This window comes from Sciurus vulgaris, assembly GCF_902686455.1.
Source record: "Sciurus vulgaris genome assembly, chromosome: 14".
Lineage (NCBI taxonomy): Eukaryota > Metazoa > Chordata > Mammalia > Rodentia > Sciuridae > Sciurus > Sciurus vulgaris.
In genome coordinates this window covers 44,487,798-44,503,496 of record NC_136475.1, presented here as the reverse complement: position 1 = coordinate 44,503,496, position 15,699 = coordinate 44,487,798, and the positions used below count along the sequence as shown (strand labels likewise).

Below are 15,699 nucleotides of genomic sequence, written 5' to 3'. Positions count from 1 at the left end.
CCCCAGAAACTAAAGTATCTTTTTCTATAAAATGTAATGAGATAGACAATAAGAATCAGAATCTACAGCAAACTGAATCCTTTATTATTTGAACATGCTTATCTGTGGGGAAGGAAGAGGCAATGGGGGGTAGTTAAAAAAGTATCAAATGGTACTTCTTCTCTAGGAGATAGATGCGTGAGGGTTAGCTATAACTAGAAATAAGGTTACATCATCAGTTCATAATTTTTTGAATAGAACATAATTCCTTTAAGTTTAAATATGTAATAAAATGAGTAAAGGATTATTGTTTCTATACCAAGAAAACAAATACATCTCATATGGGTAGACAAAGTCTTGAACTTTATTACTGATGCTCATGTTTTAAATACCATGAGTGTTCCTTGAGCTGTGATTTCTACAGATATAATGAATTTGCCTAATAAATTCTTTATGGTATTTTCTCTGAAGGAAAGCTAGACTACTAGGTGCACACAGTTGGGATACTTTGAGTACCCCCTGCAGCTGCCCCCCCCCCCCCCCAACTCATATACCTGATTAGCTGTAAAAGGGAAGCCTTGAGGAAGAAGAGCCAGGTATGCAAAATTTTTTCATGGCACAGCCTTTATGTGATTTATGTGATATTCTGTCAGTTTTACTTGGTTTCCTAATTTACTGATTAGCATCACAAATTTTTAAAAACTGCCTTTATGGCAGAGGACTTCCCCCATCCTATCCTCTACCCTTGGCAGGAATTGAAAGAGCAGCCCCTACTCAAGATGTTTCTCTCCCACCAGCCAGCCCTAACGGGGCTCAAATGAAAACCAGCTCCTTCACCTGTAAGATCACATCTTTCTAGATGCTTTCAGCTAAGGGATTTGAGGTTTCACAGTTGTTCTTGCCTATTATTTTCACTTTTGTTCTATCATTCTGTCCCTAAACAAGGGCCTGTTCAGATGTGTGTAGATCACTCACTATACTTAAACAGTCTTTAAATCTGAGTACCAGATCAAAGAGAGTAACAGTCTCTTGGAATGCCATCATAACAAATCAACTGTTGGGATTTTTTAAAGATATTAAAATTCCAGGTACTCAACATTTACAACTTTGTAAAAAGTACATTGAAAAAAAAAGGGACTAAACAAACAAACAAAAAAAAAAAAAACAAAGAAAAAAGCTGTGTAAATATACATATGGAACTTGTTAAAATTATCTCAGGACTACAGTGTATTTTAGGGAGAAACATTAATTGCCAGTTTCTTTAGTGGTTATATAGCTATCAAATCTTCTATTTCTTTTTCAGTCAGTTTTGGTTATTTTTATTTTTCTAAGAATTTCCCAATTTTTCAAGTTTTGTTGTCATGAAGTTATTCTTCATATTCCCTTCATTATGTTTGTTTTACTAATCTTGTTAAAGAGCAAATGTTTAGCATTATTATTCCTTTATAATTTTAGTTTTTGTTATATTAAATTCTAAATATATATGTTTATTTTTCCCTCTACTTGCTTCATTTTATTGATTTTTAAAACTTAAAAAAATGCATAGCTGATTAATTTTGAGTCTTCCAATGTAAACATTTTAAGGATATATAATTCCCTTTTTATTTCTATCCCAAAACTCATTTCTGAATTACACTTAAACTTAACTTGCCCCCAAACCTGGATCTTTTCCCACATATCTGTACTTTTTGCAGTCACTGATCTTATCCATGGTAACTCTTATTTTTCCAGTTGTTCAGGACCAAACACTTGAAGCCATCCTTGACTTCTTTTGATTTTTCCCTCCCTCCCCACCATACCTCCCCTTTCTTTCTTAGGATTGAACCCAGGAGGGCATTACCATTGAGCTACATCACCAGCCTTATTTATTTATTTATGTGTTTATTTATTTATTGAGACAGGGTATCACTAAGTTACTGAGAGTCTTGCTAAGTTGCTAAGGCTGGCCTCAAACCTGCAATCCTCCTACCTCAGACTCCTGGAGGTGCTAGGATTACAGAAGTATGCCACCATGTCCAGCCTTGACTTCTATATCATACCCTTTGTCCAATAGATCCACAAATCCTATCATTAAAACTTTCAATATATCCAAACCCAATCACTCTCTCCTCACGTCTTTTGCTAGCACTCTGTTCTAAATGGCCACCATTTCCCAATAGCCTCCTAACTGATCTCCTTATCCTTAATCTTCTGAAGTCTGTCTATTTTCAACACAGGATCTGAGATATCTATTCACTCCTTGGTTTCAAATAATCCCCTGACTTCTCTTAATATTCATGAGAAGAATCTCGGTTCCTTAGAATGATCAAAAAGGCCTGTGTGACCCAGCCACTTGCTACTTCTCTGACCCATTCTCTTACTCTTCTGCTCTAGCCAAATTGCTGGGATTTAACTCACATTTCACCTTTTTAGTGAGGCCTTTCCTGACAGTTTATTTTACAATTGCAGTCCACATACTTCAGCACCCAATACTCCCTGAGCCCCTTCCCTGCTTCTTCTCCTTCATGATACATATCATTACTTGACCTACTTTACCCACTTATTTACATATTGCTCTTTCACATTGTAAACCCTATGATGCTACAGATTTCTGTGTGTGTGGGTTTGTGTGTGTGTGCGTGTGTCTGTTTTGTTCATTGCTATCTTTGTAGTTATAATGATAGTATATGTGGCATTTGGTAATTAATTGTGGAGTAAACAAAATTAACCCTTTGAAATTCTCCTGAATTTTGTGACCTAGAATATGATCAATTTATATAAGTGTTTATTCATGAAAGAAAATCTAGCCTACAGCTCTTGTATATGGTACTTTATATAATGTCCATTATACCACTGCACCGGGCATCAAACTTTTAATTATTTTGTTCAAATCTTTTATTTCTTTATTGATATTTTATTTGCTCAATCTATCAGTTACTGTACACAGGGAATTAAAAAGCTCTTAACTATGACAGCAGATTTTTCAGTTTTTGCTTTGTGTTCATTGAGCTGTGCTACACTCATTTAAAATTGTTATATTTTCCCAGTGAATGCGTTTTTCTGTCAATATTGATCTCCAGTCATCTCTACTAATGATTTTTTAAAAGACTATTTGCACAACATTACTATAACTACATTAGGTCTCTTCTGAGTATTCATTTGATATAAATTTTTTTCTGCTCTCTGAGTTTTTAACTTTCTGTATTTTAGGTGCCTTGTAAAAACTTAAGAGAAAAATCTGTTTAAAACAATCTAAGATTGTGCAAATGAAAAATTAAGCATACTTACATTGACAATAATTATTGACTTTGGAGAGTCACTTTTATTACCTTATTGTAAGTTTACTATTTTCCATCTTTTTTTTCCATACCTCTTCCTCTGCATGCTGCACCTTCCTCTAATTCTTACCATTTTGGAGGATACTTTTTTTTTTCCTTATCCAACATTTTCCCTCTACTTGTATGAAAATTACATACTCTACTTCTTTTCTTTTAGTGATTATCCCAGAAAGTCAACCATAATAAAAGTCTACTTAATAAAACCTAGAACTAGTAAATATCTTTTATCTTCCTCTTGAAAAGCATAAGAACCTTCAAATACTTTACCTTTTTTACTTCTTTTCCGATTTATATATTGTTACTGTCTAAGATTTTATGTTAGTTTTAACCCCTTGAATTAGACATTGGTGTATATGCTTTAGTTAACAATTTTTGTTTAGATTCCTATAAGTTTATCATTATTTTCTGCCCACCATTCTTTTTGCATCTCACACTTTCCTTCTTTCTAGTTTTCTCATAAAGGATGCTGCCCTTCAAGAGTCCAGGTTTCTATAGAATCGCTGATTCAATCTCCCCCTCTGCTTTAGCCCTCAGCTCGTCTCCTGTCTTTTTTTTTTTTCCATTTTTTTATTAAAAATCAGAAATTTACATAGGGCAATGTTGTTTGATTCATTCTTTTTTTTTCCTTCCCCCCTCCCCTCCCACCCCCCTTTTCCCTCTATACAGTCCTTCCTTCCTCCATTCTTACCACCCTCCTTATCCCTAACCCTAAACCTAACCCTAACCCTAACGCTAACCCCTCCTACCCCCCCTTAATTGTTCTCATCCGCTTATCAGCGAGATCATTTGTCCTTTAGTTTTTTGAGATTGGCTTATCTCACTTAGCATGATATCCTCCAATTTCATCCATTTGCCTGCAAATGCCATAATTATATCATTCTTCATGGTGGAGTAATATTCCATTGTATATATATGCCACAGTTTCCTTATCCGTTCATCAACTGAAGGGCATCTAGGTTGGTTCCACAATCTGGCTATTGTGAATTGAGCAGCTATGAACATTGATGTGGCTGTATCTCTATAGTATGCTGATTTTAAGTCCTTTGGGTATAGGCCAAGGAGTGGGATAGCTGGGTCAAATGGTGGTTCCATTCCAAGCTTTCTGAGGAATCTCCATACTGCTTTCCAGAGTGCACTAATTTGCAACCCCACAAGCAATGTATGAGTGTACCTTTTCCCCCACATCCTCGCCAACACCTATTGTTGCTTATGTTCTTGATAATCGCCATTCTAATTGGGGTGAGATGAAATCTTACGGTAGTTTTGATTTGCATTTCTCTTATTAATAGAGATGTTGAACATTTTTTCATTTATCTGTTGACTGCTTGTACATCTTCTTCTGTGAAGTGTCTGTTCATTTCCTTAGCCCATTTGTTGATTGGATTATTTGTATTCTTCATGTAGAGTTTTTTGAGTTCTTTATAGATTCTGGATATTAGCGCTCTATCTGAAGTATGAGTGGCAAAGATATTCTCCCACTCTGTAGGCTCTCTCTTCACATTACTGATAGTTTCCTTTCCTGAGAGAAAGCTTTTTAGTTTGAATCTATCTCAGTTGTTGATTCTTGCTTTTATTTCTTGTGCTATGGGAGTCCTGTTAAGGAAGTCTGATCCTAAGCCAACAAGTTGAAGGTTTGGACCTACATTTTTCTTCTATAAGATGCAGGGTCTCTGGTCTGATTCCGAGGTCCTTGATCCATTTTGAGTTGAGTTTTGTGCAGGGTAAGAGATAGGGGTTTAATTTCATTCTGTTGCATATGGTTTTCCAGTTTTCCCAGCACCATTTGTTGAAGAGGCTATCTTTTCTCCATTGCATATATTTGGCACCTTTGTCTAGTATGAGAAAATTGTATTTATTTGGGTTTGTGTCCATGTCCTCTATTCTGTACCATTGATCTACCTGTCTATTTTGGTACCAATACCATGCTGTTTTTGTTACTATTGCTTTGTAATAGAGTTGAAGATCTGGTATTGCAATATCCCCTGCTTCGTTCTGTCTCCTAAGGATTGCTTTAGCTATTCTGGGTTTCTTATTCTTCCAGATGAATTTCATAATTGCTTGCTCTATTTCTGTAAGGTACATCACTGGGATTTTAATTGGAATTGCATTGAATCTATATAGCACTTTAGGTAGTATGGCCATTTTGACAATATTAATTCTGCCTATCCATGAACATGGGAGATCTTTCCATCTTCTAAGGTTTTCTTTAATTTCTTTCTTTAGTGTTCTGTAGTTCTCATTGTAGAGGTCTTTCACCTCTTTTGTGAGATTGATTCCCAAGTATTTCATTTTATTTTATTTTTTTGATGCTATTGTGAATGGGGTAGTTTTCCTAATTTCTCTTTCTGAAGATTCATCACTTACGTAAAAAAAATGCATTGGATTTATGAGCATTGATCTTGTAACCTGCTACTTTACTGAATTCACTCACGAGTTCTAAGAGTTTTCTGGTGGAATTTCCAGGTTCCTCTAAATATATAATCATGTCATCAGCGAACAGGGATACTTTGAGTTCCTCTTTTCCAATTTGTATCCCTTTAATTTCTTTGGTTTGTCTAATTGCTCTGGCTAGAGTCTCAAGAACAATGTTGAATAGAAGTGGTGAAAGAGGGCATCCCTGCCTTGTTCCAGTTTTTAGGGGGAATGCTTTCAGTTTTTCATCATTTAGAATGATATTGGCCATGGGCAATGTTCCCACTACCCCAATTTTTTCTAGTGTTTTGAGCATGAAGGGATGCTGTATTTTATCGAATGCTTTCTCTGCATCTATTGAAATAATCATGTGATTTTTAACTTTCAGTCTGTTGATACTGTGAATGACATTTATTGATTTCTGAATGTTGAACCAACCTTGCAGTACTGGGATGAAACCCACTTGATCGTGGTGCACTATCTTTTTAATCTATTTTTGTATGCGATTTGCTAAAATTTTGTTGAGAATTTTTGCGTCGATGTTCATTAAGGATATTGGTCTGAAATTTTCCTTCCTCGATGTGTCTCTGTCTGGTTTAGGTATCAGGGTGATATTGGCTTCATAGAATGAGTTTGGGAGGGTTCCCTTCTCTTCTATTTTATGGAATACTTTGAGAAGTATTGGAATGAGCTCTTCTTTAAAGGTTTTGTAGAACTCGGCTGAGAACCCATCGGGTCCCGGACTTTTCTTTGTTGGTAGGCTTTTGATGACCTCTTCTATTTCATGGCTTGAAATTGATTTATTTAAGTTGTGTATGTCCTCCTCGTTCAGTTTAGGTAATTCATATGTCTCTAGAAACTTGTTGATGTCTTCGAGGTTTTCTGTTTTGTTGGAGTATAGATTTTCAAAATAGCTTCTAATTATGTTTTGTATTTCACTCGTGTCTGTTGTGATATTTCCTTGTTCATTCTGAATTTTAGTAATTTGAGTTTTCTCCCTCTTTCTCTTTGTTAGTGTGGCTAAGGGTTTATCAATTTTGTTTATTTTTTCAAAGAACCAACTATTTATTTTGATAATTTTTCCGATTGTTTCTTTTGTTTCAATTTTGTTGATTTTGGATCTGATTTTATCTATTTCCTGTCTTCTACTACTTTTGGTGTTGGTCTGCTCTTCTTTTTCTAGGGCTTTGAGCTGTAGTGTTAAGTCATTTATTTGTTGATTTCTACTTCTTTTGTTGAATGCGCCCCATGAAATAAATCTTCCTCTAAGTACTGCTTTCATAGTGTCCCAGAGATTTTGATATGATGTGTCTTTGTTCTCGTTTACTTCTAAGAATTTTTTTATTTCCCTCCTGATGTCTTCTGTTATCCATTCATCATATAATAGTGTATTATTTAATCTCTAGGTATTGGAGAAGTTTCTGTTTTTTATTCTGTCATTTATTTCTAATTTCAATCCATTATGATCTGATAGAGTACAAGGTAGTATCTCTATCTTCTTGTATTGGCTAACAGTAGCTTTGTGGCATAAGACATGGTCTATTTTAGAGAAGGATCCATGTGCTGCTGAGAAGAAAGTGTATTCGTTCTTTGTTGGATTGTATATTCTATATAAGTCGGTTAAATCTAAATTGTTGATTGTGTTATTGAGATCTATGGTTTCTTTATTCAATTTTTGTTTGGACGATCTATCCATCGGTGAGAGCAGTGTGTTAAAATCGCCTAGTATTATTGTGTTGTGGTCTATTTGATATCTGGAATTGAGAAGGATTTGTTTCACGTACATGGATGAGCCAATGTTCGGGGCATAGATATATATGATTGTTATGTCTTGCTGATTTATGCTTCCCTTAAGCAGTATGTAATGTCCTTCTTTATTCCTTCTGACTAGTTTTGTCTTGAAGTCCACATTACCTGAAATGAGGATGGATACTCTGGCTTTTTTGCTCTGTCCGTGTGCATGGTATGTTTTTTTCCTATCCTTTCATCTTTAGTCTGTGGGTATCTCTTCCTATGAGATGAGCCTCTTGCAGGCAGCAAATTGTTGGCTTTTTCTTTTTAATCCATTCTGCCAGTCTATGTCTTTTGATTGATGAGTTCAGGCCATTAACATTCAGGGTTATTATTGTGATATGATTTGTATTTGTAGTCATTGGACTCATTTTTGTTTTTTGACATAATTTGGTTTCTCCTTTATTTGGCTATTCCTTTAGGTTAGTTCCTCCCGTTGCTGATTTACATCGTTGTTTTTCATCTCTTCCTCATGGAATATTTTGCTGAGAATATTCTGTAATGCCGGCTTTCTTTTTGTAAATTCCTTTAGCTTTTGTTTATCATGGAAGGATCTTATTTCATCGTCAAATCTGAAAGTAAGTTTTGCTGGCTATAAGATTCTTGGTTGGCATCCATTTTCTTTCAGGGCTTGGTAAATGTTGTTCCAGGCCCTTCTAGCTTTTAGGGTCTGGATTGAAAAATCTGCTGGTATTCTTATTGGTTTCCCCCTGAATGTAATCTGATTCTTTTCTCTCGCGGCCTTTAAAATTGTCTTTATTTTGCATGTTAGGTATTTTCATAATAATGTGCCTTGGTGTAGGTCTGTTGCAATTTTGTATATTTGGAGTCCTATAAGTCTCTTGTACTTGGATTTCCATTTCATTCTTCAGATTTGGGAAATTTTCTGATATTATTTCATTGAATAGATTGTTCATTCCTTTGGTTTGTTTCTCTAAGCCTTCCTCAAACCCAATAATTCTTAAATTTGGCCTCTTCATGATATCACATAATTCTTGTAGATTCTGTTCATGATTTCTTACCATCTTTTCTGTTTGGTCAACCTTGTTTTCAAGATTAAATATTTTGTCTTCAATATCTGAGGTCTGTCTTCCAGATGATCTATCCTATTGGTTACGCTTTCTATGGAGTTTTTAACTTGGTTTATTGTTTCCTTCATTTCAAGGATTTCTGTTTGGTTTTTTTTCAGTATCTCTAATGCTTTATTGAAATGTTCTTTTGCTTCCCTTATTTGCTCTGTTGATTGGTGCGATCATTTAATGCCTGCATTTGTTCTTTCATCTCCTCATTTGCTTCCCTTATTGTTTTAATTATATACATTCTGAACTCCCTTTCTGACATTTCTTCTGCTGTGCTGTCATTGGGTTTTATTGATATAGTATCTAGGTTTGTTTGGGACATTTTCTTCCCTTGTTTTCTCATATTTGTCAGATGTCAGTGGGATTCTGTGATATCGTCGATTTCCTCTATTGGCTTATAGTGTCCCTGTAGATTTCCAGTGTATCACCTACCAGCCTTCAGTAGCTTGAAGTCTTGTATTAACTTGATAATGTAGTGCTTCCAAAGAACGCTGCCCCTAGCCCACTACTGGTTCCAGGGAGAGACCTGGAGAGGTCTCTTGTTGCCCAGCCCTGGTCCCAGAGGCTGCTTGCAGGTCGGAGGTTTCCACTGGCTTGGGGACTTGTAGCTGGCTCTGTGTAGACAGGCTCTCACTGGGCAGTCTGCCCCGAGAAGCTAGCCTAGAAAGACGCTTCCTGCCGAAGGGGGCTGGGCTGCTTGGGGAAGTCCCTAGCGCCCTGTGCTGGTCTCTGAAGCAACCTGCGGGGCAGGCCGGAGCTGGCAGCCGGGCGGGCCGGAGCTGGCCGCACTGCTTCTGTGCAGAAAGGCTCTCACTGGGGGGCCTGCTCTGCGAGGCTGGAGAATCTGGCCCCCGTAGTTCTATTTTAGTCCGAGTCTCTCAATGCCTCCCTTTCTTGAATCCTGGGTTCTGGAGCGACTGGAGATGCAGTCACCCTCTAGTCCGCCATCTTGGATCGCTCCTTGGAAAAAGCCTGCAGCTGGAGGGGGGCAAGGCTGCCTGGAGAGGTCTCTGGCTGCCCAGCCCTGGTCCCAGAAGCTGCTTGCGGGTTGGAGGTCTCCGCTGGCTTGGGGACTTGTGGCTGACTCTGCGTCAAAAGGCTCTCACTGGGCGGTCTGCCCCGAGAAGCTAGCCTAGAAAGGCGCTTCCCGCTGGAGGGGGCTGGGCTGCTTGGGGAAGTCCCTGGCGCCCTGTGCTGGTCTCTGAAGCAACGTGTGGGGCGGGCCGGAGCTGGCAGCAGGGCGGGCCGGAGCTGGCCGCGCTGCTTCTGTGCAGAAAGGCTCTCACTGGGGTCCTTTTCTGCGAGGCTGGAGAATCTGGCCCCCATGGTTCTATTTTAGTTCGAGTCTCTCAATGCCTCCCCTTCTTGAATCCTTGGTTCTGGAGCGACTGGAGATGCAGTCACTCTCTAGTCTGCCATCTTGGATCGCCCCCGGTCTCCTGTCTTCAGAGTACACAATCTTTGTACACCAACCACCTCACAGCCAGGTGCCAGCAGGTGCTCTAAGACAAACCTTGAGTTTGCTTACTCTTATGGAATCAAGTATCCTTAACATTTCAACCTCTGAGCGTTTTTCTTAGTTTCCTACCAGATCACACATACTTTAAATAAATATTTTAAATGTATTATCCAGGAAGTTTTTCTCTGCAGATCATTCTATGTTGTTGCCTGACTGTCCTTAGCTAACTTAGTATTCATATTCTTTGAATTGATTTCATGTAATTATTCTATTTACCAGGAATGTTCTACTAGTGCAAAGCAGAAGTGAAAAAGCCTTCTAGAAATGGAGTTTGTTAACAACATTTTTAGTCACAAAATGATATTTTTTTTGCCTCTCATACAGTTCACATAAGCTGTCATTTCCAAAAGACTACTCTTACTTTCTCCCAACACCTTATTATAAAAATTTTCAAACATATAGCAAAGACACCAAAATAGGTATGTACATCTGGATTTTATCTTTATATTTTATAATATTGTTTCATCACATATCTCTCCACCTATCTATTCCTCTATATATCTATCAATTTGTTTTTATTGTTTTTGTATTGCAAAGGAAAATGTAACATCAGTACATTTTCCCATAAAGATTTTATAAACACAATATGTTTAGTTCCAGTCAATAAAGCTTCCTTTCCCAAAATTTTGTCTACTATTTTATTGCATAATACCAGTATGTCAGAAAATTGTAATCTTATAGTTAAGAAGGGGAAAGATAAATTTAAATAAATTACTAACTTTATAATATTTTATTTTCATATGAATAATATAAGCTTCATATGTGGTTGTTATAGTTTGAATGTGAGGTGTCCCCCAAGAGCTCACATGTGAAACAATGCAGGAAGTTTCAGAGGAAAAATGATTGGGTTGTAAGAGTCTTAACCCAATCAATGAATTAATCCCTGATGGAATTAAGTGAAGTGGCAGGGTGTGGCTGGAAGAGATTGGAATTGGGGTATATATTTTGTATCTGGAAAGTGGAGTGAGTCTCTCTCTCTCTCTTTCTCTCTGCTTCCTGATGATATAAGCTGCTTCCCTCTGCCACGCTCTTCTACCATGATGTTCAGCCTCACCTCGAGCCCTGAGGCATGGAGCCAGCTGTTATGGATTGAGACCTCTGAAACTGTGAACCCTCAAATACACTCTTTCTCCTTTACAATTATGCTGGTCAGATTCTTTTAGTCACAGCAGTGAAAAAGCTGACTAAAACAGTGGCATACTCATTTGAAGGATTTGCACTTTCTTCAAAATTTATACGTTCTCATTACAGTTCCTATTTGCTTATGATGAAAAACTCTAGCTAGTACTTCCCTGTTCACTACTTCTGGGATACTATTCAATTTAATTAAAGAGGAAAGGGGAACAATTACATTCTAAATTGATTTTAAACAAAGAGGGCCTTCTGTATGTTAGTATTTTCCAGCTAAATGATTTCTTAAAATCAGACTGCTGTATCATCTCTTTACATTTGATTATAATACACACTTTACCATATCAAGGCTGTTTCTACTGCTTTCTATCTTTAATGTTAGGAGCAAAGATTTACACATCTAGGGAATTTTTTTGTGAAAATCAATCACTTTAAACATTCAAAAAGATTTCAGGAAAAAACAAATAAGTTATAAAGTTCAAATTTGTTTGAATTTGGAGGAAGCTTTCAGGTAAATTTTTATACTTGCTAAAGACAAAAGAGGCCAAAAACCATAAAAACATGCTTGTGGAATTCCTCTACTGTCACAACAAAACCAAAACTATCTCCACACAGTATACTTGTCCATTATCACAAATTCATACTATGGGCTTACCCTTTCAATTCTGGATGAAATTGAAATCAATCTAGTATTTTATTCTTATCAGAGGAATCCAGTCTGGAGTCAGACAATCTGGATACCATGTGAATGATCCTAGTAACTTCCCTAATCTCCATGAAGCTCCTTTTCTTCATCTTTAATTTAATATTCTCTATGATGGTCTTTACTGTTTAGGACTTATTTCATTATTTAATAACCTTTTAAATAGGGTATTAAGGGGCTGGGGTTCCAGCTAAGTGATAGAGCACTTGCCTAGCATGTGTGAAACACTGTGTTCAATCCTCAGCACCACATATAAATAAATAAAGGTTCATTGACAATTTTTTTTTTTTTTTAAAAAGGGTATTAAAATGCCTAGCCAAAGCACAGGGAGTAATACAATTCTAGCCCTTCACAAATACAAAAAGGCCTTTGGTCTGTTTCTCTACCCCTAAGCAGGAGAACTTTTTGGCAGCAGATTAAACAAAAGAATGGGTCCCACTTAAGCTATCTCATTTAATTTCTTCTAAACTTACTTTTCTTTTCTCACAATGCTATGTATAGCCTACTATCAAAAGATCTGATAAATATTCACTATAAATGAAATAGTAGGGGCTGGGGTTGTTGCTCAGTGGTAGATCTCTTTGCCTAGCATGTGTGAGGCACTGGGTTCAATTCTCTGCACCACGTATAAATAAATGAATAAAATAAAGGTCTATCAACATCTAAAAAATATTTTAAAAAATAAATGAAATAGTAGACAAGTATTAAAAAAAAAAAAAAAAAAAAGAAACATGAAAAAGCTAGTATACCACAAGGGAAAACATCTGATTTCAGATGTAACCATACAGAAAGTTAAAGTCTAATAATAATGATAGTACTAAAACAAAAATAATAATGACAGCATCAAGTCACTTTATCAAAAGTAGTTCCAAAAAACAATTTGAAACTTCATTTGAGGAAAACCAGTAAACAAAAAAAAATTACACACTTGTAGAGTATGAGCATCCTAAGGCTAACTGCACAGTTGCATAACAGGACGTTTAGGCAAAAACCAAACAACTGCATAAAGTCAGTGAGGCCAAAGACACAGTAAGGCCATCAAGAATATGCTCCCAAAGCTTCTTGTTCATCTTTTCAGACCCTTAAGGCAACAGCTTAACTAATTAAAATTACCCATAAAGAAGAAAAACAAAGTAACAATAAGAGCAAAGTCCTAAGTTCAAATAAATGTGACATGAGCTCCAACATTTCTGGCATTCATTCTCAGTCATGGAAGCCAGCCTCATTCAGGGTGAAGAATCTCTTGAATATGCTAAAGTTATTCAGATAAAAAGGCAAGATTCAATTACAGATAATAACTCTCGCAATATATTTGCACTTCAGCTTCTAAAAATACTGTTTTCCAAAGATTTAACTGCTTTGTAAAGTTCAAAGTGTCACTTTATATATAGAAAATTAATTATAGAATATGAATATCTACACAACAAGATACTCCTCAAGCCCTGACCAATCTGAAGTTTCTCCCCTTTTTGGGCAGTCAAGCATATTTATCAATCAGCCTACTCTTGAGTAGATGACCATTTCCAGTTATTTTATAATGCAGCATCTAAAATATACAGAGCAAATGACAAATAAATAGTAAGTAAGGAGCAGCGGATCAAGAATACCAGTTCAAGATCTGGCACCATGAGCAACCTGTTATTTGATCTAATTAAACCACTTACCATCTCTGACTCAATCTACTCATTTGTCAAATGACAACACTCCCTTTATAGGGTCGTTCTGAGGGAAAAAATGAGAGAATGTGTATTGAAGTCTTTGAAACAGTAAAAGGCACTATAACAGATTATAGTGTTAGTAAAATTTAAAAACTCCAAAATCAACCCCTTGATATAATCTTCCTTTTGGTACACAGAATTGAAAATTCTATTATGTTCTACTTTAACACACATTATATACAAAAGCATGCTACACACACACACACACACACAAAACAAAGGAGTAATCATTTTTAACAGAGTCTGATATGTACTACTCATCTTAAGAAATGGATCATTAATACCTTAGAGGATCCCATGTGCCTGCCTGTTCTACCACATTTGTTTTCTACTCTACAGAATTCTAAATTTTGTGGCAATCACTTCTTTTTTTTTAATTTATGGTATCACCTTTACATGTGCTCTAATCTCTTTTTATCTATTCATCCATTTATCTTCCTTCCATCTATCCATTCTGTTTTCAGAACCATATATACATATATATATATATATATTTATCTATCTATATTATACTAAATATATTTGTCTTTCAAGGTCTACAGTATTTTTCTCAGAGCCATTTGTCACATTATTATCTAATTTGTAACATATCTCAAGGTTAAAGGAACATATTATACCTACAGAAAGCAGAGAAAATGAGGGACAGTAAAGTTAATAATTTGCCCCATTATTTAATAATGATGAATCTTTCTATAGTAATTCTGGAAGGAAATCAAACCAACAACTATCTCAGAGCTTTAAAGCAGATTCATATATTTAGTTTTAATTTAAATGAAAACATTTGTCAGTGCTAAGAACAAATTGAGTAAATATTTTTATATTGATTTTATATAACTGGAATTTTTTTGCTTCAATATCAAAGGGGAAAGAATATTAAGGAATACTGATGATGTAAAAATCCCAAACAATATTCAAATATTTCCTTAAAAGGAAAATAAGAACAGATTAAATAAAAAATATTGAGAGAAGAAGTCTTTTTCTTTTAAAAGATAGATTGTTAGAAAATAGCCATATTATGGAATGTTCTAATTAAAGAAGATGACTCCTGAAATTGGCAATTAGTCTGACACAAATCAGTCCAAATATATCATTCACCTGAGCAAGTGGTGGAAGAATCTCCTTGCATATCTGCTGATCTGGTCTCTATATTCCAAAATAGTTGTATCCAGAAGTGGTCGTGTTGGAGCATAGAAGGTTCCAAGGCTTGCCTCAAGCTGTGCTGTGGAATTCAAACGTAGCAGCACTAAAACAAGTGAAACTCCTTCAATTACAACAAAATACTCATGTTTGCAGTCAGTCAGGTTTTGCAAACTTGGATGAAATGTGAGCTTGTTGCAGGAAAGATGAAATTAAAATATGACAGCTGGTACAAAAACAAACCTGTGTATAAACTTTCACTTGAGGCAAAGCTGACAATGACTCTGAGCAACAAAAAGCTGTCAAAACTGAAGAAATCCATAATGAACCAACCTCTCACCACAAATGGGTAATTAAAACAGTGACTCATCATAGTAACACAGTTTGAACTAGTATTTCCTGTAAAATCAACTTGCAGTGTGCTCAACATTTATTTTTAGTTGAAAGGAGAAAACTAACCTTTTCATATGGGAAATTGAAATCAGCTTGGCAGAAATGTTTTTTAAAACAATACAAATAAAAAAAGCTATAGGGGAGCAAGATCACCTCTCTACAGCAATTTTAACAGGGCAGTGAAAGTCCCTATATCTTCTCTAAATCCTGCTCTAAGCAACGGGATTTTGGGTTTTGTCCATATGTGAAAGCTAACACCCTGGGAGAAGAAAGGAGGCCTGAAAAGCAGGTTTTGATAAACAAGTGGGATAGAGATTAGGGGAAAATGCAAAAAATGCCTTCGTCTTCTATCAAGACATGCCTATGGGACTGTGGTTCAGCCCAGAAATACCTGGAAGTTAAGTAATTACCATAATGGTGAGAGTATGCGTATGTATGAGAACACTACAGTTCACAGTTAGACTCCTCTGATTTTTATGCTGTCAGTACTAGGTTGAATAAACAATTCATTATTTAGCAA

General features: G+C 36.1%; 1 protein-coding gene across 8 annotated transcripts in view; it reads right to left on the bottom strand.

Moving 5' to 3' along the window:
- WDPCP (WD repeat containing planar cell polarity effector) overlaps window positions 1–15,699 on the bottom strand; it is a 390,926-nt gene that overhangs the window by 200,903 nt on the left and 174,324 nt on the right. For all 8 annotated transcript variants that reach the window (XR_013758962.1, XM_079109698.1, XM_079109695.1 and 5 more), the window contains one exon: window positions 14,745–14,868. Coding sequence is in view for 7 of the 8 variants with exons in the window: in XM_079109698.1 (XP_078965824.1) it covers window positions 14,745–14,868 (124 nt within the window). In the remaining variant the exon portion in view is untranslated. The remainder of the gene's footprint in view (window positions 1–14,744; window positions 14,869–15,699) is intronic.